At 27.1% G+C, this 22,364-nt stretch overlaps 3 protein-coding genes across 5 annotated transcripts; 2 read left to right on the top strand and 1 right to left on the bottom strand.

The window, feature by feature from the left end:
* Nucleotides 1-2,093: 2,093 nt before the first annotated feature.
* Nucleotides 2,094-10,033, top strand: LOC132945930 (synapse-associated protein of 47 kDa). 3 transcript variants are annotated; one of them, XM_061015755.1, is made up of 9 exons: nt 2,094-2,585; nt 2,672-2,857; nt 2,928-2,998; nt 3,317-3,438; nt 6,338-6,475; nt 7,542-7,681; nt 7,743-7,873; nt 8,244-8,378; nt 9,691-10,033. In XM_061015755.1, the coding sequence occupies exons 1-9, from the start codon at nt 2,458-2,460 to the stop codon at nt 9,810-9,812; spliced, it is 1,173 nt and encodes a 390-aa protein (XP_060871738.1). In that variant the 5' UTR covers nt 2,094-2,457; the 3' UTR covers nt 9,813-10,033. The 3 variants fall into 3 exon arrangements, with proteins under 3 accessions (XP_060871738.1, XP_060871739.1, XP_060871741.1); XM_061015756.1 differs by having other exon boundaries at nt 2,098-2,585; nt 9,491-10,031; XM_061015758.1 differs by lacking the exon at nt 8,244-8,378 and having other exon boundaries at nt 2,098-2,585; nt 9,691-10,032.
* A 62-nt stretch (nt 10,034-10,095) lies between these two features.
* LOC132945931 (ER membrane protein complex subunit 6) lies at nt 10,096-17,016 on the bottom strand. Its single transcript, XM_061015759.1, has 5 exons — nt 16,774-17,016; nt 16,525-16,685; nt 14,521-14,613; nt 13,623-13,642; nt 10,096-10,255 (listed from the first exon to the last, which is right to left on the bottom strand). Exons 1-5 carry the CDS (start codon nt 16,811-16,813, stop codon nt 10,225-10,227), a joined length of 345 nt encoding a protein of 114 aa, XP_060871742.1. The 5' UTR covers nt 16,814-17,016; the 3' UTR covers nt 10,096-10,224.
* A 193-nt stretch (nt 17,017-17,209) lies between these two features.
* Nucleotides 17,210-20,818, top strand: LOC132945929 (protein Pixie). The gene is made up of 8 exons (XM_061015754.1): nt 17,210-17,392; nt 17,539-17,984; nt 18,074-18,281; nt 18,385-18,571; nt 18,638-18,759; nt 18,859-19,143; nt 19,227-19,774; nt 20,605-20,818. Exons 2-8 carry the CDS (start codon nt 17,556-17,558, stop codon nt 20,650-20,652), a joined length of 1,827 nt encoding a protein of 608 aa, XP_060871737.1. The 5' UTR covers nt 17,210-17,392; nt 17,539-17,555; the 3' UTR covers nt 20,653-20,818.
* Nucleotides 20,819-22,364: the final 1,546 nt, after the last annotated feature.

Genomic DNA, 22,364 nt, shown 5'->3' with positions numbered 1-22,364 from the left:
GTTTGTACCTATTACCTTTACCTACGGTAGGTAACTGAATTATGAAATTATTATTACCTAATTTTAAATTCTGAGTGAAGCGATGAATGCATTGACTATTGAGCAGGGCCCACGTTAGAAATACGAGGCCCGGTGCAAAATAATATAAAATTATATTTTGTTGAATATTATTATACTTACACAAATTATAATATTATATAATACATTTAAAATACGCGTATAACACAGAACTATTATTTCAACTGTAGTTTGAAAGATGTTATCTTTTAAAAATTATAATATTCATTCAGTAATGATTTGCTGTTCTGAAGTGAGATCCATTTCCTAAAAGCGGGGACCTACATTTTCGTGGGGCCCTGTGCAGGTGCACCGGTGGCACTGCCCTTGCGCCGGCCCTGGTATTGAGTTTATAATGATTTTCTTTTGTACCCCAAAGTTGAAGATTGAAGCATTTTTTCTACTATTCTATCTTTCCTGATACCAAATTGGGTTTAGTTGATACTTTTGAGAGGTAAAAATTAAAAATTCGCAGTATTTTTTAAAAATATCTAGGGGAAAAATAAGAATACAATCTGGAATTTTTACGCAAAACCAGTTTTTGACAAAATCGATATTGTTTTTTTGGCGTTACTCAAAAACGAAAAACTGTTGATAGGTACTTGACACTTTCACCAAATATTAAATTACCATTTTTTGTACCTACCTTTTTTTTATTATTAATAAATAGAAAAATTTACAATTTGTACAGATAATAGGTACTATTACAATAATAAGCAAATATGATATTTACAAGAATAAAATGATACGATTCAATGATCGTCATGTTGAGGAAGAAGTACCCATTATAGTAGGGAACACACTAACAATTTCCTCTTTAAATTTTTATACCTATATGTACATGGTGAAATACTAAAATGTTAAAAATATTTTAATGTTTTTTGAACTATGTAGGTATAGTCGTATAGATATTTGACATATTTTATTTTATTTCTATAAATGTCGATAAAAAAATTAATTTTAAACGTTTAATTCCTTTAATTTGATGACGAAAATTTAAAAATTATTTTGTAGTTAACAAGTACTAAAGTAATTAAAATATTAAAACATTAAATATATTCATACCGGTACCTAAGAAAATAATAAATATAAAACTTTACCAGTAACTACTAATACACATATGCCTACACACAGTCCACCACATGCGTACATCTATATAATAATGCTTTTTGATGTAACCCATTAGCTAAAAATGTACCGTAAGTAATCCGTTTCTCCGTAACGTATCTTAATTTTTAATGCTAATCGTCTTACAATATTATGGGAATATGTAATAATTTATAACGAATTAATATTAAGACTTAAGTCATAGTTATGACTTTATGACATATGACTATGACTAACAAAATTGATGGTATTTCACTATAATAATTATAGTTATACGTAGGCCTAGAAAAAACAAAGGGTGCGAAATTCGAACTTGGAGGTCCTAAATTAGAACTCGGGGAAGCTAAATGCCCCCCTCCCCACCAAGTTGCGCCAATGCAATAGTACAAAGTAGTTACTTTAACTTCCACGGCTACACTCAAAGTTGAATGCGACTATAGTAAAATTGTGTATCATATATCGACTGTGACAATATGCAGTAGGTAGGTACAAGGTACAGACTGATATGGCGATGTCTGCACACTGCGATACCATTACTAAGTGATAATTGGTCATTACTCATTAGTAATAATTACGCATAAATTATAATATTGGTATTCAGAACAGTGTTCAAATACTTGAAAGTTGAAACACTATAAACCCTTCAGATTTAAAAATAATAATCAATAATAATCGTTCAACGATTTCATCGAATCGCTATGATGGCACGGAACTATAATAGCTGCAGCTGATTCGTGAGTCGTGACAAATTAAATTTTAATTTTAAACAATTTACTTTGTCGCGAGCTGATTTTTAACAGTTTATCACGGCACACGCTGATAACCGGCAAAATGACGTAAAATCTGTGCCACAGAACTAACGACTACACAGTACACCACCGCACCGAATCTTTTCCTCTAAATTTCAATCGATTGCCGCGTACTGTTGTTCCCGTACCGCCCGTGCGTACTACGCTACTACTCACTGCTCAGCACTCCCGTGTCGACTGAACAGTCAAGTCTCTGGCGCACTACTGGTCGGGCGTCAGTCGTCGTTCTGTTGCCGCTGCGCTCGCATTACGTTTTCGACATTTCAAAAAAATAATATATTGCCATCCGTTCCGTAGCTGTTAACTGCATTTATACTTAGACGTTTTAAAATCCCTCTGTGTTCATACAGTTTTCTATACATCGATAGCAATAATTACCGTTTCTGTTAAGCAATACGTATACATATTATACAAGACTTTAAACGGAAGATATATTTTACGTATAAGTTTTCGTTCAGTGTAAAAAAAAAAAACAGTTGTCAAAATGTTTAACGGGATCACTAGTCAAATGAGTAGCTGGATTGGTAAAAAGCAAGAGGACGTAGAAGAAACCGTACCATCACCAAAGACTGAACAGCCCGAGGAGTACATTGAAAAAAAAGAAGATTTAAGGTGAGTAATTCAAAATTAAAACATTAGAAAATGTAAGTGTGACTGATTTTTGTTATTTGCACAACTGATATATTTTATTTTTTTAGTCCAACAAAACCACCCAGTAAACTAGAGCTGTTGGGCAATGTGAAAAATCAAATGTCCAGTTGGTTGGGAAGTGGTATATCCGGTTTGCGTAAAAGTGACAGCGAAGTTGTACCAGATCCCCCCGCAGAACTTTTACAAGAAGCTGCCAAAGAGAGTTTTAAAGAGAAAGAAGACGATAACTCCAGGTGAATTAAAAATTAATTGTTTCTTTAATTAGTATCTACCTAATATTTATTTTAATTTACCATGTTTTAGTGCTACTGGAGATCCAGATACCCCTATTTCAGAAGGAGAGGATGATTTGAGCAATACTCAAGGAGGAAATGGTTAGAATTTTAAATTTTTTTTAGAGTTGATTATATTAATCAATGGGTTTTGGTTTAAGTACTATTAAAATAGTATACAATATTGTAGGTACAAATAAATAAACAAAAAGTATATTATAGGTAGTATTATTTATTTGATTATACATTTATGTAATAAAATGAATATCCTACATTTTAAATTGAAATATTATACTTAATAAGTTAAATTAATAACATTTCTTCAACATTTGTTTAAATCTTAAACATAATCAGGTATTCTAATGCTTACAATTTTTTATACCATTTATTAAAATATTTATTTTTCTTTTGTATTTCCAGTATCAACTAAAGCTTTACAAGGAGCAAAATCGATAGGAAGCTTCTTATACAGTGCTGTGAATAAAGCAGGAAAAACAGTCAGTGAAGCAGGAGCTAAAATAAAGAAAACTGTCGGAGAAAACGTAAGTATCATGATACTTTCATGTAGATTCTATATGTTAATTAAAATTAACTAAATTATGTTATTAAATTCTAAAAATATTTTGGTGAAAATGAAGTAATTATGATTAGTTATGTATTATTAAGTAACATTTATTTTAGTAAAATATAAATCACTCTTAAATTACATATACAAATTTATATAAAAATTAACATTTGTTAGTAGTAATTATCTATTTGCTTGTATCTAGAATCTTAAATTTTGTTATTTCACTTGAGATCTGTAAATCTATTTTAAAGAACAGTTATTTATCATATTTGTGAATAAAAAAGTTTTTATAGTAAAATACAATTTTTAAAAGCCATTAATTTAAAAGTAATATAAATACTTTCTCCAAAACTAAATAATATCTTTATTTTTATTTTATTAAATTGTATATTGGTTATCTATTGATTAAACTTGATGAGAGCTTTTTATAATTAATACATAGGTACACATCTTAATATTATTGTTTTTTTTTTAAATTTCGGTCAAACAAATTATTTAAACAAGATTAACAATTTTTATTAATTTTAAGTTGCATTAAGGTTTTAAATAATTAACATTTTTCTTATAAGATTAAAATGATAAGTAGTTTAAATGGCAATTTTAAATTTAATTTATAAAATAAATTAGTTAATTTTTACTTAAACGTGAATGCATTATATTAAAAAATGTATCATTTGCTCATTTATGCCACCCTCTTGTGGTATATAAATATAACGGAAGTGCTCAAAGGGGAGGGATGCTGTTTAATAGCAGTAGCAGTTTATTGATCCATCCTATCCCCTTGCATTTCCCAACCCTACTCATTGTACGGCTTTAAGCAACTACTCCCAACCTTGACCTACTACAAAAAAATATATGCAATAAATATAGAAATTAAAATTTGTCAATGTACGTTAATTTAATTGATTAATAATATGTAAATAATATTAATCAGTATAAAAATATTATTAGTTAGTATTGATTATATTGTTTGAAATAAGTTCATATAAAAATAATTTTGTGTTGCATAATAGTATTACATCATTTTAAAATTAATAATAATAAAATTAAAAACAAATATTTATAAATATCTATTTAAGCTATTACTTATTATTCAATATTAATATTTATCCATTCTGTATAAGTTATTAGATTTATTAAAACATTTACACATTTATTCTTAAATATAAAATATATCTTATAATTACTAATTAGAATGAACCTGCTCTTTTGATGAATGTTATTTAAGGCTAAACAATGCTTGCAAACCATAATTTCAAGAACATAATATATATCCAAATTTTATTTATAAAAACTCAGATAGAATACTGATATATCTACTATCTTATTGGGAAAAAAGATTTTGATGCTCAAATACACAAGTGTTTTACTTCATATAGTTATTATACTTGTAAATACACCAATTTAATTTAAGAATAAAATTGTTAATTAATATTTAAATAAAAATTGTAATTTACAACTTTTTAAAATTATTATGTTTGTCATGACCAAACACTTTTTATTAAATTGTCATATCTTATCATTTATTGAAAAATTTAGATATAATTGGTAATAACAAGGATTTTTTTTTTAAATTAATAAACAATTGACATTAAGATTATTTTAGTTATAGTTAAAATAGTATCAATGTCTCTAAATTTTAGGATTGTCATGTTTAGTAATTATTTTAAGTACCAATTATGGATTGTTTTGAGTTAGTAGATACCACTATAAATTATAATACCAGTCATATTTAAGTTATAATGTACTCCTAAAAAAATAATAAAATACAATAAAAACAACTTTTAGAACTAGTGCATTCCTTGAATCGCACTGAATCCTCAAAAAATTAATGAATTTTTAATTTATTGAGTTATACAAACTTAAATTTTACCAAAACGTTATAAATCAGTAAATCATATTATGTTACAACTAAATTTTATTTGTATATCATTGTACCATACAAATATCTCTCAATAAACCCCTTATTCTAAAATTCTCCTAAATCTGTCTATTTTATAAATAAAGTTTTAAAAAATATATTAATAATATTTATTAAATTAAAGAGGAGCATTGAAAATATAAAAAGTATTTTAGGTAGATAAACCATCCAGTGGGTTAGGAAAGCCTCTAATATATGTAAACAAAATAATTAACAACTTTCAAAAACCGTAAAAATAGCATTTTGTTTACTCGGTGACAAATTATAATTTGTGAAGTGGTGTAAACAAACAAGTAAATTGTGCCGAATCAGATTATATCCAATTTTAAATCCCTTGTAAAATAGTTTAAGGAATACATAGTACCTATGTCTGATATGATTAGGAGGACATAATACCCGCATGGTTGTCTCTGTTTTACAAGTGCGTAACATAGCAAATTTTACGCTCAGCAAAACACGTGTAGCTCCATTAATTTAAAAATTAGAGTAAATTGACCTTTTATAAAATCTAAAGGTAAGATTATTATCTAGACAACCTCATAGGCTTTTTATTAAATTTTAATTTTAAAGCGAGCTGAATATTTAAAAACTGTAAATTGTTTATACATCTTAAAGTACTCATAACTCGCTTAAAAATTAAAATATAATAAAAAGCCTATGAGGTTGTCTAGATAATAATCTTAGCTTTAGATTTTATAAGAGGTCAATTCACTCTAATGTTTAAACTAACGAAGATACACGTTTTCTGCTTTGCATAGAATTTGCTATGTTACGCACTTGTAAGACGGAGACAACACATGCGGGTATCATGTCTTCTTAAGTATTTAAATTAAATTAGAACATACTCTTTACAGTACATATTGGCATTGCATTATGAATATTAAACTGTATCCTGATTATTATAATTATTATAAAATATATGTTTGACTGTAATGATTGTATGATTGTATAGGGTATACTTGGGGAATTAAACAAAGAACAAGAGTCTTTTTTAAAGGATAAAAAAGATAGTGAGGTTGCTGCTGTTCCACCTTGGATTGGTCACCCAAATGAAGAAGCCGTTAAAGCTGAATGTCTTGCTTTATCTACAGTTAGTATAAACTATAACATTTTAATTAAGGCGCCCAGTGCCGATGCCATTTTGTCCTTGAAAATACACTCTGTGGGAATAATGATACCGTCTTGTAGAATCAACCAAATTTCATAATTTTTTTTTAATTGCTAAAAGGAAATATTCTACAGCCCACATAGATCTTTGTTTTTCAATATTTTATTCTCAACCTGGAAAATTTGAAAAACTGACATTGGGACCCTTAAGGCCTCTTTCACAGCCGCGCGTACGGTACGCGACGTATCGTACGCGCGGCTGTGAAAGAGGCCTAAGAGTATCTCTATCTTAAGAAATCTCAACCATATTCTAATACTGTTTGACTTTCATTTTCTCTCCAAAACAAGATTCTCACTTTTTTTTTTCTTAGTTCCCTTGGATGGATACACATCACCAGATTATAATCTCCTAAATACTAGATACCCGCCTGTCATTTTATTATTATTTTTATGTATACCATATTATTACTACGTTACTAATATGTTTATTATTATTACTTTATGAGAACACTTAATTTGAATTAAGATTTTTTAATACTAGATAATTAATTTCTTTTGAGACAGTTTTTTATTTTGGTTTCTCATATTTTTAAAATAGAAAATATTTAACTTAATACAACCACAGTTAAAGAAGTCAAATAACTTGCATATTAATCCAGTCTTTAGTTTATAAGTTGTATCGATTAGTATAAATATCCACTTATTTAAGTGCATGCTTCGGTAGCATTATTGTTCTCATTTCTGCACCATAATGTTAATGTTGATAAATTAAATAACACAAATTATCATAATTGTTTTGAAATTAGTATAAATTATGTGAAATGTAATTTTATAAATACAGTAGATGTTATTATGTTAAACATTGATATCTCAAATGTTTTATTATCTCTAAACTAAATTGAAATCACCTTTAAATTACCATTACAACAAGACTTGATATCTTCAACTTTTTTCTGTTTCCCTTGAGATTTGACGAAACGATAATTTACTGTACATGTATGTTTAAAATTATTTGTATAATAAGATATTATACTTATTTTTTTTTATAGGATAAGCGTAATTTTGTACGCAGTCCTCCAGTAGGTGTAGATTTCAGTTTCAATTATGAGACTTCATATCCTGTTGCTTTGGCTATTTTAGCTGAAGACCCAAACTTAGAGAAAATGCGGTTTGATCTTGTTCCCAAAATGTAAGTTCTAATTCTCATAATACAATTATATGTATCTTATATCTGAAATTATTTTATTTAGAATAAATGAAGAAAGTTTCTGGCAAAACTATTTCTACAGAGTCAATTTAATTTGCAATGCAAGCAATTTGGAATCACTAGAAACAACAGATTACAAAACAGCATCATCAAATGTCAATTCTGATTTGACAGGTAATTAAATTAGGATAAATAGTATAAAATATAAAATATTATAATATATAGATAGTAGGTTTATACATATAAAAAAAACCCTTAATATTACTAAATAATTATTTTTAAATTTTAATATTTAGAAACACGTTTAAAATTCAATTTTAATTTATGTATTAGACAAATGACCATAGAAAATTAAACATAAGGCTTTGTTTATTTTCATAAAAATGTGATAATGTTTTGTTTTTGCATGAAGTTATCTTTGGACCTAAAAGTACCTGTTCTTATGCCATTTACTTCAAATTTTAGTGAAATAATGCACATATTATTATTTAGTTTAGCATACACTTTATTTTGCTTTTTTTAAAAATTATTATTGTAACAATAGACTCCACGAAAAATGACACTTATATGAAAGAATCAGAGTTTGTATCCGACACATTTGCAGAACATGATACAAATGAAATAAATGAAATAAGGAAGAGCTTGAAAGAAAGTTTGGGCGTTGAATCTTCAGAAAATGGTAAGTCAAAGAAAAAAAGTCTATATCAAAAGAATCATAAATTATTTTATTGAAATTAATTAAAAAATTTATTTAAATATAGGCTTATACTAATACCGATTGTTTTATTATTTTACATAATAAGTTCAAAATTCTGGTACATCATACATTGTACCTATAATAAAGTAATTATAAATTTAAAATGGAGTGCTAGTAATGGACCATTATACCCATGAGTTTTATACTGTTCTAAAAAGTCTATTAAGTATTTAAAACATATTTGAATGAAATTACTGCCTATTTTTTCTTTTTATTTCGATATAGACTGTTTTACTTTTTTATTTTATTTTATTGGAAAAAAAAGCGTAAGGTGGAAATTTAATTGAAATGTACATTTAAAAATAGTTTTGTATTATCATAAATGTAAATAATATTTGCCTTAGTTAATTTTAATTTTTGTATGAATGCACTTAGTGAAAAATTCTCATTAATTATGGAAATTTAAATTAACAACCACTTTATGCATGGACATTGGGTTCAAAATGTATTCATTTTTCCATAATATTGAAAAAATGGTTATATCATAACTTTAGAATACAGTTTTTTTTTACTATTAAAATCTAAATAAACATCAGACCAATTGCACATTTTTTTTTTTTATTAATTCGTTATTGAATTAATGCATTTGCGTGATTTGTTATTTATGTTATATTTGTTTATAGTTTGGAATTGCACTATATTTTATTATGTATCCTTGTTTTTTTTTATTTGACATCCAATTTATTGAAATTATCATCACATTATCATCTTAAATGCATGGTGACTTTATAATTCATATGCTATTATTTTATACATTTACTTCTAATATTCTAAATTTATACAAATTATTTTTTATTAAATTCCTAAAAGTTCTCGTTTTATTAATTGATACATGCAATTGGTAAGTAAAATAATTTTACTACTGAATGGTTTAATGACTATATTTGTAGATACCCCCTTCTTAATTATCATACTAGGATTAACATTCAGTATATGCTTATTTTCTAACATACATGAAATTCATTCAAGTATGTGTGTAGACTGAATGTATTTTTAAACAAATATGTGTGTGTGTGTGTGTATTGTGTTAACAGCTTGAAACGATGTCAACAAATTGCAACCACAAGACGACTTTCTTTAAGCGCTTCGCTTCCAATCCCCCAAAAAGCGTATTTTCTCTTCTAAACGCTTTTCCTATATCCTTAATGTGCAATAATAATTTATACCCATAAGATCTATAAGTACTTTTCCTATCCTTGTGTGTTTATTAAAAATTTACGGACCCGGTTTGTAGAAGAACATTGGGAAAATGAGTTGGAGGCAGAACTACAAGAGTACGAGATTGTCAAAAACAATGATGATGGCCAAACAGACAATACAAAAACTGGATTCGGTGAAATATATGACCTCAAATAATTGTTTATTACATAGCTGTTAGGTCTCAAAAATATTGTTAAATATTGATTTTTTAAGGCTGGTGTTCTAATGTAGAATCTAGACTAATTAAGTAATGATTGACTGTTTAAAATTTTATTATTTACAACATTAATTCTACTATATATTATACCATACCTAACCAACAATTTATTACCATTTATGGTAAACTTAATAAAAATTACCTTCATGTTGTTAAATTAGTGATAATTTATTATTATTATTATTATATATTATTATTATTACAAAAAAATTATTAAACATGATTATTATAATACCTTATAAAGCAATAAATTGTTTTTATTATTAATTTTCACAGCATAATACATCTAAGATACACAATTTATTTCAGACTTTAAAAAAAAAAATCATAAGAATACAAGAAGAAAAATAATTAATAGACATGTACCATACCATATAAAAATCTGTTAATATAAAGTTAAGAATAATTATTAATTTCAAAGTACTAATACATTTTTATGTAATATGGAACCTTAATACTAAGTCATTATAATATATAGGCATGTCTATAGACTACAATGATGCAGAGTTGGCAGATGTCTAATATACATAACTGTTTTGAAGTTAGTACATCTAAATGTGTAGCTTAACTACTAAATACTTAATCCATTGATTTGTGGTTAATATGTTAGTCAATGATTTATTTTTTGAAAACATACTAAATTCTAAAATCAACAGTCTTAAGTGTTAGTTATCAGCTTAAAAATTAAAACTTATAACCATTGATGTAGATAATGGGATGGCAAATTTGACATTTTTCAGAGGCTAGTTTAATATTTTACCTATCCTGCAGCCCCAATAACTCGATAAAGGCATTCACTGAAATATTTGTAACTACCTGTCGTATTAATAAAATAAGTACTGTAGTTAATAATAAATTATATCATATTGACAATAACTTATTTACCCACCCACCAGGCGGTCGCCTTTCATTAACCTCCTTAAGCCATTTTGTGCCTAAGGGTAAAAACTTTTCTCCTACCCTTCCATATGGATGGGATTATGAGGGGTAAAACGAGGACTGCCAAATCATAAAACATAGCTTCAAGTTGTAAACAAAATTATTTATAAAATTATCCCCCCAACCAAAAATAAAAAATAAAATATAAACTTTGAAATAGTTTTGTTGTTAATAATTATTAATTAGTATGCCATTAGGTGATTTTGTGCCACTAAGGTCAAAATATGTACACCACTAGTTCTAATAGGATTTTTTTTAAATATTGAATTCCTCTATCAAAAATAATATTTTCAAAACCATTGGAGCTCCAATATACATTTGTGCGCCATTACTTTTTCTACTTGCAAATATAATTGTATGGGCGGGGATATGTACAACATCAAAAAATAAGTTTAGAAATTAAACGTTGAGAAAATGTGTGAAATTAAAAAAAAAAAATTTTTGTTAGTACAGAATGAGTGTTGCATATTTTCAAATAAAAAATTTGCATGGAAGGGGCTGGCAAAAAGTACATTTAAAATTTTTTCATGTAACCACGTCAAAACTACTCTTATTTCCACCCAAACGGCTATACATTGATAGATAAAAATAAATCAATATTAAAAGCCAATTTTTTTTTTATTAATTAATATCCGAGCACTATAAATTTACCAAGCCGAGTATCTCTAAGGCAAATATCCATTGCATCACCTCTACCCAATAATTGATCATTGGTTATATGTAAATATATGAATAAATATTATATACTATTAATTTCTTCCTATATAAATTAAATTCAAGTTAATAAGTATTGATTTCATCAAATGTATTAAAAACATACACATAACTGCTAAAATATTGCTTATTTAATGCTTTAAAATATTCATTAAGAAGATGTCAGCGCACTATTTGTTTTCTCTCTCTAGGCCACGCGCAACATAGACAAAACACATTTACGCAGAATCATTTTTTCTATGTTTTTATTTTATCTTTGAGTAAAATCATCCATTACAAAAAAGATGGAGAATAATATTTTTGAGGGAATGACATATCGGTTTGTCTAAATATTGTCTCAAAACAATTTAAACATAATTTAAATTTACAACATTTTTTTGTTTATTTTAAAAGTCGAATACAAAGTCAAATAACAATGAAATTTAAAATTGATATGTCATTCCCTCAGAAATATTATTTTCTATCTTTTTGGTAATGGATGATTTTACTCAAAGATAACTTAAAAACATAGAAAAAATGATTCTGTGTTAATGTGTTTTGTCTATGATGCGCGTGGGCCAGAGAGAGAAAACAAATAGTCCGCTGACATCCTCTTAAGTCCTACTGAAAATAAAATTATGTCAACTTAAAATTTAAATTGTTATTTTATAAAAAAAAATAATGTAGTAATAATTCATGTAAAATGTAATCCAATGTATGTTATATGCAATATTTAAAACTGTAATGAATTTTCTAGATAAATATATTAATTTTAAATTAAAATAGAAGGTTATCAGAAAATTAAATGTCATTTTTTTTTTGCAACTTTAGAAACTTGTAGTTATAAAAATTATGTAATATATCCTTGCTAAAAGTGTACACCCCATTATTAACATATTTGAAATGATAGAATAAAACCACTATAACAAGTTTTAATATATGCCAAATCAGTGGCGGTCAATGATATAGTAATGGGTGGGTGCAGTGGCGCCAAACTATATTTTAAAAGGGGGGGGGGGGCTAGTAAAAAGTTATACAGACCACCACCCCTGTTTAAAAAATTTTGCTGCATATATATACATTAATAGCTTAGGAGTTAGGATCATAATTCATAAATAGTTTGTTGGGTTACCCACGGGCCCCACCCACCGAAAAAAAGGGTGGACGGTCGCCCCTCTTAAGTTATAAGTTTGGCGCTACTGGGTGGGTGGGCCAGTGAGCAGGCATGGATATAGAAATGTAGAACAGGAGGGGCTAAACGGAAAAATGTACTTTTAGTACAAAAAATCATAGGCATTAAATTTTTATAGTGAATTCATCATACATGCATATTATAAAATAATAATAATAACAAAATTACCTTTTATTGGATATATTATACAAGGTCATTCTTTATCATGAAACACTCGTTATTTAAAAAGTATTAATGTTTTTGAAAATATTTTTTTACATAGTTTTGAGTTGTTAAAAACGTTTTTATTAAAAAATCATATTTTTAAATACTTTTTATGAGTTATTAGTATTTAAAGTTTAGCGGAGTGGTGGACAAATATTTTCCGGGGTAATCCCATACCACTCCACTTCGCCCATTTAAACTTTAAATACTTATAACTCATAAACTATTCGCCCTAAATTCGATTTTTATGAATCAAAATACTTAGAAAAATATTCTGCTTTGGAATATGAAATTAAAACTCCATGTTGACATTCAATAAAGTAAAAAAATTATAAGGATAAAAAATATTAAATTTTTTTTTAATAAAAATGTTGTTTTTTTAACAACTTTAAGCTATGTTAAAAATATTTTCAAAAACATTAATACTTTTTGAAATAATGAGTGTTTCATGAAAAAATATTCATACTGTATATTACATTTGCAACCCCACTTGTATCCCTGATTGGCGAGGAGAGATGTAGGTGATTTTTAACACACTAATTTTAATCATTAAAAATTAAATTTATGGTTACTGTTTTAAGTAATTATAAATATTGAAAAAATGGACATGGAGGGAATCCCCCTTTGCAACCGCTGTGCCAAATATAATTAAAAATTGTGATAATATCTAATTAAAATTGTCTTAATTTATAAGAACAATGATTCAATTCAAAAAGGATACGTCCAAAATAATACATATGTCTGAAAATATTTAATTAAGGAATATATAAGTAACTTTGTAATAATTTCAAATGTTTTTATTTACAAATTAACATATTCAGGTTCAGATTAACGGAATTATAGGTTAAACAGAAACGACAAGTTGGATTGTTGAGAGAATAACCACTAAACACAAATTAGTGGCCAAAACAGGATTTTATTTTATTTTTATACATAAGTACATAACATATTATAAGTGCATTTTAATTTAATAGAGGTGTGGCTATAGCATCATGTTACAGCTGTGTTTGCACCAAATTTTTAAAATATGAGTCAATCACGTGAAACAAACTACATTTTATGTCTCACATAAAAAATTGTGTGGTGATTGCAGCTATTTACAATTTTATTTTTATAACACAAATATTTTTTTGGGTAGCTGGATACAATTTTTATTCGTATTGTGATACATTGTTTGTATTAACTATAAAACATTATAATTTTGCATTACAGTACCTAAGTTGCCAATAGCAAGCGATGTATTAAATAATTATTAATGGTAAAACATTACCAAAGTGACCTCATTTATACAATTTTATTTAATCATAATTTTAAAAACAAATATAATATGATGTAATATTTTTTTCGTGCAGGGGGACAATATAAAGAACATGTTTACAGTCAATAATTTTTTTTTTACATAGAATTTTCATAATTGTATTTAAAGTATTAATTAAAATATTTTAACATGTTTTAATCTTTTAGTAAATAAATATATGCTATTCATATGTTGATTATAATAGTTTATAGGTATAAATTATCAATATAATATTAAGGATAATATTAATCTGACCCTGAATATATTATTATATTAACTAATATTTTAACAATTTTTATAATATATTTTATAAAAAGGATACAAAAAGTCCACTGAAAAAACCTCCAGTGAATAGACTATGTCTATTAAGAAAATATTTTTGCCACAAGTTTCCTGCTTTGAACAATAACAAACCCTAAAAAAAAAAAAGTCAATTAAATTCATATGTATAGTAAGTCTTTTCTTTTTTCAATCTCCAATATTTAAATTAAAATTAGTTATAATATACGAGTATATCCATTAAAAAAGGTTTTTAATTATACATTTAAACATCACAATATTAAAAACTTAAATTGATTGTATATTTTTTTGTCATAATGAAGTTGTATTAGATTGTTTGGGTCTAATTCCTCTATACTTTGACTTTCAATAGTGAGTAACTACTTCTAAAAATCAATCTTCATATATTTTTTATAACAATTAAATTTTCAATGTCTTTTTATTTATTATATTGAAATATATATACAATCTATAAAATTTTTTAATGTACAATAAGTAGGTTTGATAATTGACAGTCAAAATAGGGTGACATGAATCTTATGATTAAGGAGGGTACCTAGTGGTAACACCCTATAAATTGACAGTAACAATGAACATTTTTAAAATTTGAGAGATGTTACCTGATAGCAACATCCAGCACTTATTCTGCTCGCCTACTAAAGAAGCAGATCTCTACACCATTGTCTTTTAAGTCTGCGGCGTGGGTTATCGGGGAGTGTGTTCGTTGATAATTTAGAGATTAGAGGGTTAGTGTGTTGTTGAAGTTTATTGTGAAATCTGGTGTAATATAATTTGGAGATTTGGTTAAGATTTTGGACTTTAAGATCTTTGTGGAAATTGTTACAGGTTAAGTACCAGGGTGCAGATAAAACTAGGCGAAGGCATATTGACTGAAAGGCTTGGATTGTACGGGTGTTAGAAGGTTTAGCGGCACTCCATAATTGAACGCCGTAGGTCCATAGTGGCCTGAGTAAGGACTTGTAAATTAGTAGTTTGGTATTTATATTCATTTTAGATTTCAGTAGGGGTTTAAGGAGGTGGAGACGGGTATTAAGGGCTTTTCGTTTGACTTTTAGGTGAGGATGGATTCCAGGTAAGTTTATTATAGAGGATAAGATCAAGATATTATTTAACTTTTGAGTAGGAGGGGATTGGGATGTTGTTCATTGTGACTAAGGGGCAAGATCCTTTTCTTGGGGAGAATGTAATAAAGGACGACTTAGATTCGTTAATTTTAATTTTCCATATTTTTATCCAGAGGTCAATTATGTTGAGGTTTTTTTGTAACATACTAGAAACAATGATTGGGTTTTCATTGGAAGCCACAACTATCGTGTCATCCGCGTAGGAACTGAGTTCAGTAAAGAAAGTTTTAGGAATGTCGTGCATAAAAATATTGTAGAGAAAGGGAGCAATATCGCTGCCTTGGGGAACTCCGGCTATAATAAATTTTCAATGTGAAGAAACTTAACTTAGCTGTAGCAAAAGATGTAGGCAATACAATTTTAAAACTATACACATAGTTCTATGGTTCCAGACTATTTAATACCCTGATTTAAGACCACACGTTTCAAAAGTAAAGGTTTTGTAAAAACAACATTTTTTCGTAAAATACAAATATAACTGAAAATTTGATGTAAATGCATTTTGTATATCATTATAATTATTTCATTAGTTAATTATAATAAGAAATGTGAATGTTTAGTAAAAAGAAATAAAATTAATTTTTGTTCTGAAAAGGGTAAAATGTTGTTATGGTTAATTGATATTGGTTGAAAAGTAGTGTCCAAAATTAGGTTAAAAGTTTGGCTGAGGGTTATGAAATTGTTTGTCTTGTTATTCAAATCATGAATAGTTATTAAAGTAGACAAATACATATTTAAATAAATTAATAATTGTTTTAAATCTTATTATTCTGACTTGAAAACATTAATCTATTTTAAAAAACGATTTTTTAATAAGTTGAATAGAAGACTTATGACATACCACTTGAGTTATCAAAATAATATAAATTAAAAAAAAATAATATTTTATCAAAATGAGTTACCCATAATGCTAAAACGGAAAATATGTAGAATATGAATCCAGATAGTCCAGTCAATCCTAGAATGCCAGCAGTACACCCAGATAAAGCAGACATTGAAGTACGGCAGTATTCGACGACTGAAGAATTATTGCGAAGAGCCGGTTCACTGTAGGATACCAATTCTACGAATATTGTGCATCATATTTATCAAAAAATTTATTCTAAATATTATTTATTCATAAGATATATTAAACAGTAGTAGAAAATTACCTTTAAATTTAGTTTCTTTGAATTCTTTGTTTTCTGTCATTTTAAATAAATTGAATGGAACTATTTACTTATTAAATACTAAATAGTACAAAAATGACTACGAAGTCGGAATGTCTGGAAGTGATTATAATATAGTACCTAAAATATTGTACTGATTTTTAATGGATAAATTGAATTATTCGCCCAATCATTATAATAAGTTATTTATATTATTATTTATTTTATTCCTTTTCCCTATCATCTCGTATTATCATTAGGCTTGTACTATATCTATTCTATGCTGTACCGCGGTACAAATATTTTCAAATCGTTAAATAATACCACAGAGTCAGCCGCTTGATAAAAAGTTCATACTCTTTGGAAAACGACTCTTAGAATTTTTTGAGGTTATCGAAAGCCGACGTCAACGTGTTTTTTTTTTTTTTTTATCTTTAATAAAATTGAATAATATTGTGTTTTTCTTTTTTTCACTGTGAGACACCTATTTCTATAGGTGAATGTTCTAAATTTCTGTTTTATATTTATTCTTGAATTGTAACAGGTTCTTTAGTTATTAGTTAAGTCAATAATATCAGTTCTTCTACACTTGTTAGTCGTTACTAGTTAATAATTTCATAAGGTACGAACACTTCGTCATTATTTGTTGTACATTCTTATAACTATTTTATTGTGAAAGTTAACAAAAATATTGAGTGCCTTCTGACTTGTACCTAATAGAAATTTACCAAACACATTATTGAATAATATTAAAAGATTTTTTTTTAGCTTTAAAAACTCTTGAAATGCCGCGAAACAAAGCTGTCGAAGAGACGGATAAACAAATCCGAATAGCTATTGTGAATAATGATAAATGTAAGCCCAAAAGATGTCGTCAAGAATGCAAAAAATCTTGTCCTGTCGTGAGGATGGGCAAATTATGTATAGAAGTAGCACCAAATGATAAAATAGCTTCAATATCAGAAGAATTATGTATTGGTTGTGGTATTTGTGTCAAAAAATGCCCATTCGAGGCAATAACTATCATTAATTTGCCTAGCAATTTGGAAAAGGATACTACACATAGGTATTCCAAAAATTCATTTAAATTGCATAGATTACCTACGCCAAGACAGGGTGAAGTTTTAGGTTTGGTTGGAACTAATGGTATTGGGAAGTCTACCGCATTAAAAATACTTGCCGGCAAACAAAAACCAAATCTTGGACGTTTTTCAGTGAGTTGATATAAATTTAATAGGGAATTCTTTCAATGTTATTTTCGCAGATATTTAAATTAAGTTTTACTATCTTGAAATATTCATAGGATCCACCCGATTGGTCTGAAATATTAAATCATTTTAGAGGATCAGAACTACAAAATTATTTTACCAAAATTTTAGAAGATGATTTAAAAGCAATGATAAAACCTCAATATGTTGATCAAATTCCCAAAGCTGTTAAAGGTACTGTTCAACAGTTGTTGGATAAGAAAAATGAACGGAATAATATTGAAGAAATATGTGATTTCCTTGGTATGTTAGTACTTATAGTATAATTATTTATTCATGTATAAAATACTAATCATATATAAATATTAATATACATCAATAACAATATGTTATGCATTTATTTTAGAGTTGGATAAGATAAGAGATAGATCCATCGAACAACTTTCTGGTGGAGAATTGCAACGTTTTGCATGTGCAATGGTTTGTATCCAAAATGGAGACATATTTATGTTTGATGAGCCCTCTAGTTACCTAGATGTTAAACAGCGTTTAAAGGCGGCTTTAACTATACGGTCCTTAATTGCTCCTGATAAGTAAGTTATATTTTGAAAATTCTCTTGAAAATACAAAATCTAATCTTTTAAAAAATAATTTTCTAGATACATTATTGTAGTAGAGCATGACTTATCAGTGTTAGATTATTTATCTGATTATATTTGTGTTCTTTATGGAGTACCTGGAGCTTATGGAGTTGTCACTATGCCTTTTTCAGTACGTGAAGGTAAGAAATATTTTTTTATTAATTTAATATTTTACTTTTCATATATTTATTTTAAATATAACTTATTGTTCATATTATATTTGTTTTAAATATATTTAGGCATCAATATATTTTTGGATGGTTTTGTGCCAACTGAAAATCTTCGTTTCCGAGATGAAAGTCTTATTTTTAAAGTCTCAGAAAGTGCTACTGAAGAAGAAGTTAAACGCATGACTCATTATGAATATCCAGAGATGTCCAAAACATTGGGCAATTTTTATTTGAAGGTGGAAACAGGACAATTTACAGATTCTGAAATTTTAGTTCTGTTGGGTGAAAATGGTACTGGAAAAACAACATTCATTAAACTTTTGGCCGGTATTATGCCAGCTGATGGTGCCAAAGGTATTATACATTTTTATTTGTATTTGATTGTTTAAGTTTATTATTTTTTATAATTAAATCAATTGGTTAACATAATGTTGCAGTTGAATTACCAAGGTTGAATGTAAGCTATAAACCTCAAAAAATCAGTCCTAAAAGTCAATGTATGGTGCGAGTACTTTTACATGAAAAGATTCGAGATGCTTATATACATCCACAGTTTATAACAGAAGTTATGAAACCATTAAAAATTGATGATATTATGGATCAAGAAGTTCAAAATTTGTCTGGTGGAGAATTACAGAGAGTTGCTATTGCACTTTGTTTAGGAAAACCTGCAGATATATATTTAATTGATGAACCATCTGCTTATTTGGACTCAGAACAACGTTTAGTGGCTGCTAAAGTTATTAAGCGATTCATTTTGCATGCTAAAAAGACAGGATTTGTGGTAGAGCATGATTTTATTATGGCAACTTATTTGGCGGATCGAGTTATAGTATTAGAAGGCCAACCATCAGTATCATCTACAGCAGATACTCCTCAAGGATTATTAGCTGGAATGAACAGATTTTTGGAGCTACTCGGAATTACTTTTAGAAGGGATCCTAATAACTTCAGACCTCGAATTAATAAAACAAACTCTGTGAAGGTGAGCGGGAGCATTTTTCAATAATAATATTATGTCATGAGATGGAGGAAGTTACAAAGTCATAATTGATAAAATATGCACTTAAAAAAATGTAAATTATTCAAACAAAAATTTTAAATAATATGCAAAAAAAACAATATTAGTCAAAACATTAACTTATTATGAGTTACATATTATAGTTTCTTAGTATAATCCAAAATTATTATTTTCTTTAAATAACTGATTTAAAGAAATGTGGAAAACTGATTGGACAATAATAATAATACATCAACGTGTCGGTATCGGGTATTTAAAGTTCTATTATAGTGGAAAAATTGACTTTTTGCTATTTTGTACTTATTAGAAAAAGAAAAAGATATGTATATTATGCAATGAAGTATGAAATACCTACATAGATATTACATTAAAATTTGTTTATAAAATATAAAATATGCATAAATATATAGAAATGTAAGAAGTATGCTATTTCGTTCTAAAATTGACGATATTGCCTTGATGCATTGATGAATATTAAATTTTTGTTTTTTTTAAACTTATTACTGTATTAAATGGATTTCTACTTTTGTCCGCCTAAAAATTGAATAAATAGGTCTAGAAATAATATTTTATATGTTTTAAGTTGCATATTATAGTTAATTATGGAACTTCTACAAATTCCAATCCCTAGTAAGACTAGTGTTTCGATAATATGAATCTGATAACGTATTTTACTCTGCATTAAGATTGGTACTGAACTGTTTAAAGCTTTGTACATTTCCATGGTCATATTAACAAGATTAACCTATGTTATTATTTTTATCTTGAGTTAAAATATTTGATTTATTTTCTAGGATGTGGAACAAAAAAGAGCTGGACAGTACTTCTTCTTGGAAGATTAAGAAACAATATTATTCAATTGTTTCATAAATTCTTTATCTCAAACATCAAATAGAATACATTTTTATAAATATAATAAATTGAATCAATTGAATATATATATTTTTTTTTATAATCATATGTAAAATAAACTGATTTATTACCTTCTTCTGTAGGTACCTTATATAACTTATTTGATAATAAATTCAAAACATGACTTATAATATTAATATATGAGTATAATTTTAGCTGATATAATATTTTGGAAAATTAAGTATAATTCTGAATATAGAATGACCCCAATTTTTTTATTGATATTAAATGCATTGGTACTCAAGAACTACAATTGAATATATTCAATTTTTTATGGATACGTGTAAATAATCTTGGTTTAGTTGAAAAACTATTAATTTTATGATACATTCAAATATCAAAAGTGGTATAGCGTAGATTTCATAATATTTAGTAATTGTCTATTTTGAAATCGATGATTAAAGTCAATATACAACTTGTGACAGTGGCGTAGTCAAGGGGGGCATAGGGGTCAGGTCCCCCCATTGGCTTTTTATTACCTTAATAAAAAGTTTTGAGAGGGTGGGGGATTTTCCAATTTAGCTGTTTTTTTTTCACCCTCCTTTTCAGAAACCATGTTTACGCCACTGACTTGTAAGATAGTATTAAACTAATAATAATAAAAAAAATAATCACTAATAATTAAGAGATATTAATGTCTACTTAACCTATTAAAAAAAATCTTATTAAAGGATAGATAATCAAATTTAAATTTGATAATTAATGTGGCAAGTATTTTTAAAAACTATTTAATAGTTATAATTGTATACTAATAGTTTGATCTATAATATACATAATATTATACTCTACTAAGTTTAAATATATGTCTGTAAAAATAGAACGCGCCATACATTACGTCATATCGTACCACAATTTAAATTTGTAGATAAATAATGTATACATATTGACGTCATTTTTATCTGATGTATTCTTTATGAATTATAGTGTGTTTGTGTGTATATTTATGATAAAAAAAGTTCCTATTCATTGCCTTTGTATTTATAAACTACAATGGTGTATAAATAAATTTAATATTTTTTCTCAAACCTTTGGTTTGTACTATTTATATCATAATATTTAACCAATTAATAATTATCAATTGTTCTCAAAAATATTATTATATAGGTACCTATTATAATACTATTATACAATTTAACGAACAGATAGAAAATTATCCATATTCAAGTGTTTGATTGGACGTCGGTCATGGCTGTAGAGTAACTATCCATTAGCAGCATTGCAGCAACGTCTTCTAATACCATTATGGCATTATTATGCAATCGAATTATCATTGATTCAATTAAAAATACCAATTAATTGGATATAAGGAAAAAGTAAATGTAAATTAATTAAGAAAGCGTTGGAAAGCAGTTGATGGTGGAGGCCTGAGGCTCTTCTTAGGATTTTATAAAGCCGGTTTCACACGTAGCAAATGTTTGAAATATACGTTTAAAATTGGTGTAAACATTCGTTTAAAATTGAACGCATTTGATTTCTTGCGGAGTTGTGAATATTCCGTGTAAAAGCAGTAACTGAGCAACATAAAGTTTTCAAAAAAAAAAAGTGGTTAAGAGGATGTCGCTCTGCTGTGCAGTAGGTTACAAGTGGGTTACTGTAATGGATGGTGTTAAATTTGAATTCAATGATATAATATAATTGTATA

The sequence above is a fragment of the Metopolophium dirhodum genome, chromosome 5 (assembly GCF_019925205.1).
Source record: "Metopolophium dirhodum isolate CAU chromosome 5, ASM1992520v1, whole genome shotgun sequence".
Lineage (NCBI taxonomy): Eukaryota > Metazoa > Arthropoda > Insecta > Hemiptera > Aphididae > Metopolophium > Metopolophium dirhodum.
The sequence above is the reverse complement of the archived record's forward strand: the minus strand, read 5'-3'. Positions and strand labels throughout refer to the sequence as shown.

Bases quoted from the DNA above. Each gene is read 5' to 3' on its own strand.
- LOC132945931 (XM_061015759.1), bottom strand. From the start codon at position 16,813: ATGACAGAAAACAAAGAATTCAAAGAAACTAAATTTAAAG. The intron at 16,686-16,773 runs GTAATTTTCTAC...CAATATTCGTAG, and splicing joins CAAAGAAACTAAATTTAAAG to AATTGGTATCCTACAGTGAA. The intron at 14,614-16,524 runs GTAACTCATTTT...TTTTTTTTTTAG, and splicing joins TTTCCGTTTTAGCATTATGG to GGTTTGTTATTGTTCAAAGC.
- LOC132945930 (XM_061015755.1), top strand. From the start codon at position 2,458: ATGTTTAACGGGATCACTAGTCAAATGAGTAGCTGGATTGGTAAAAAG. The intron at 2,586-2,671 runs GTGAGTAATTCA...TTATTTTTTTAG, and splicing joins GAAAAAAAAGAAGATTTAAG to TCCAACAAAACCACCCAGTA. The intron at 8,379-9,690 runs GTAAGTCAAAGA...CCCGGTTTGTAG, and splicing joins CGTTGAATCTTCAGAAAATG to AAGAACATTGGGAAAATGAG.
- LOC132945929 (XM_061015754.1), top strand. From the start codon at position 17,556: ATGCCGCGAAACAAAGCTGTCGAAGAGACGGATAAACAAATCCGAATA. The intron at 18,282-18,384 runs GTATGTTAGTAC...CATTTATTTTAG, and splicing joins AGAAATATGTGATTTCCTTG to AGTTGGATAAGATAAGAGAT. The intron at 18,760-18,858 runs GTAAGAAATATT...AAATATATTTAG, and splicing joins GCCTTTTTCAGTACGTGAAG to GCATCAATATATTTTTGGAT.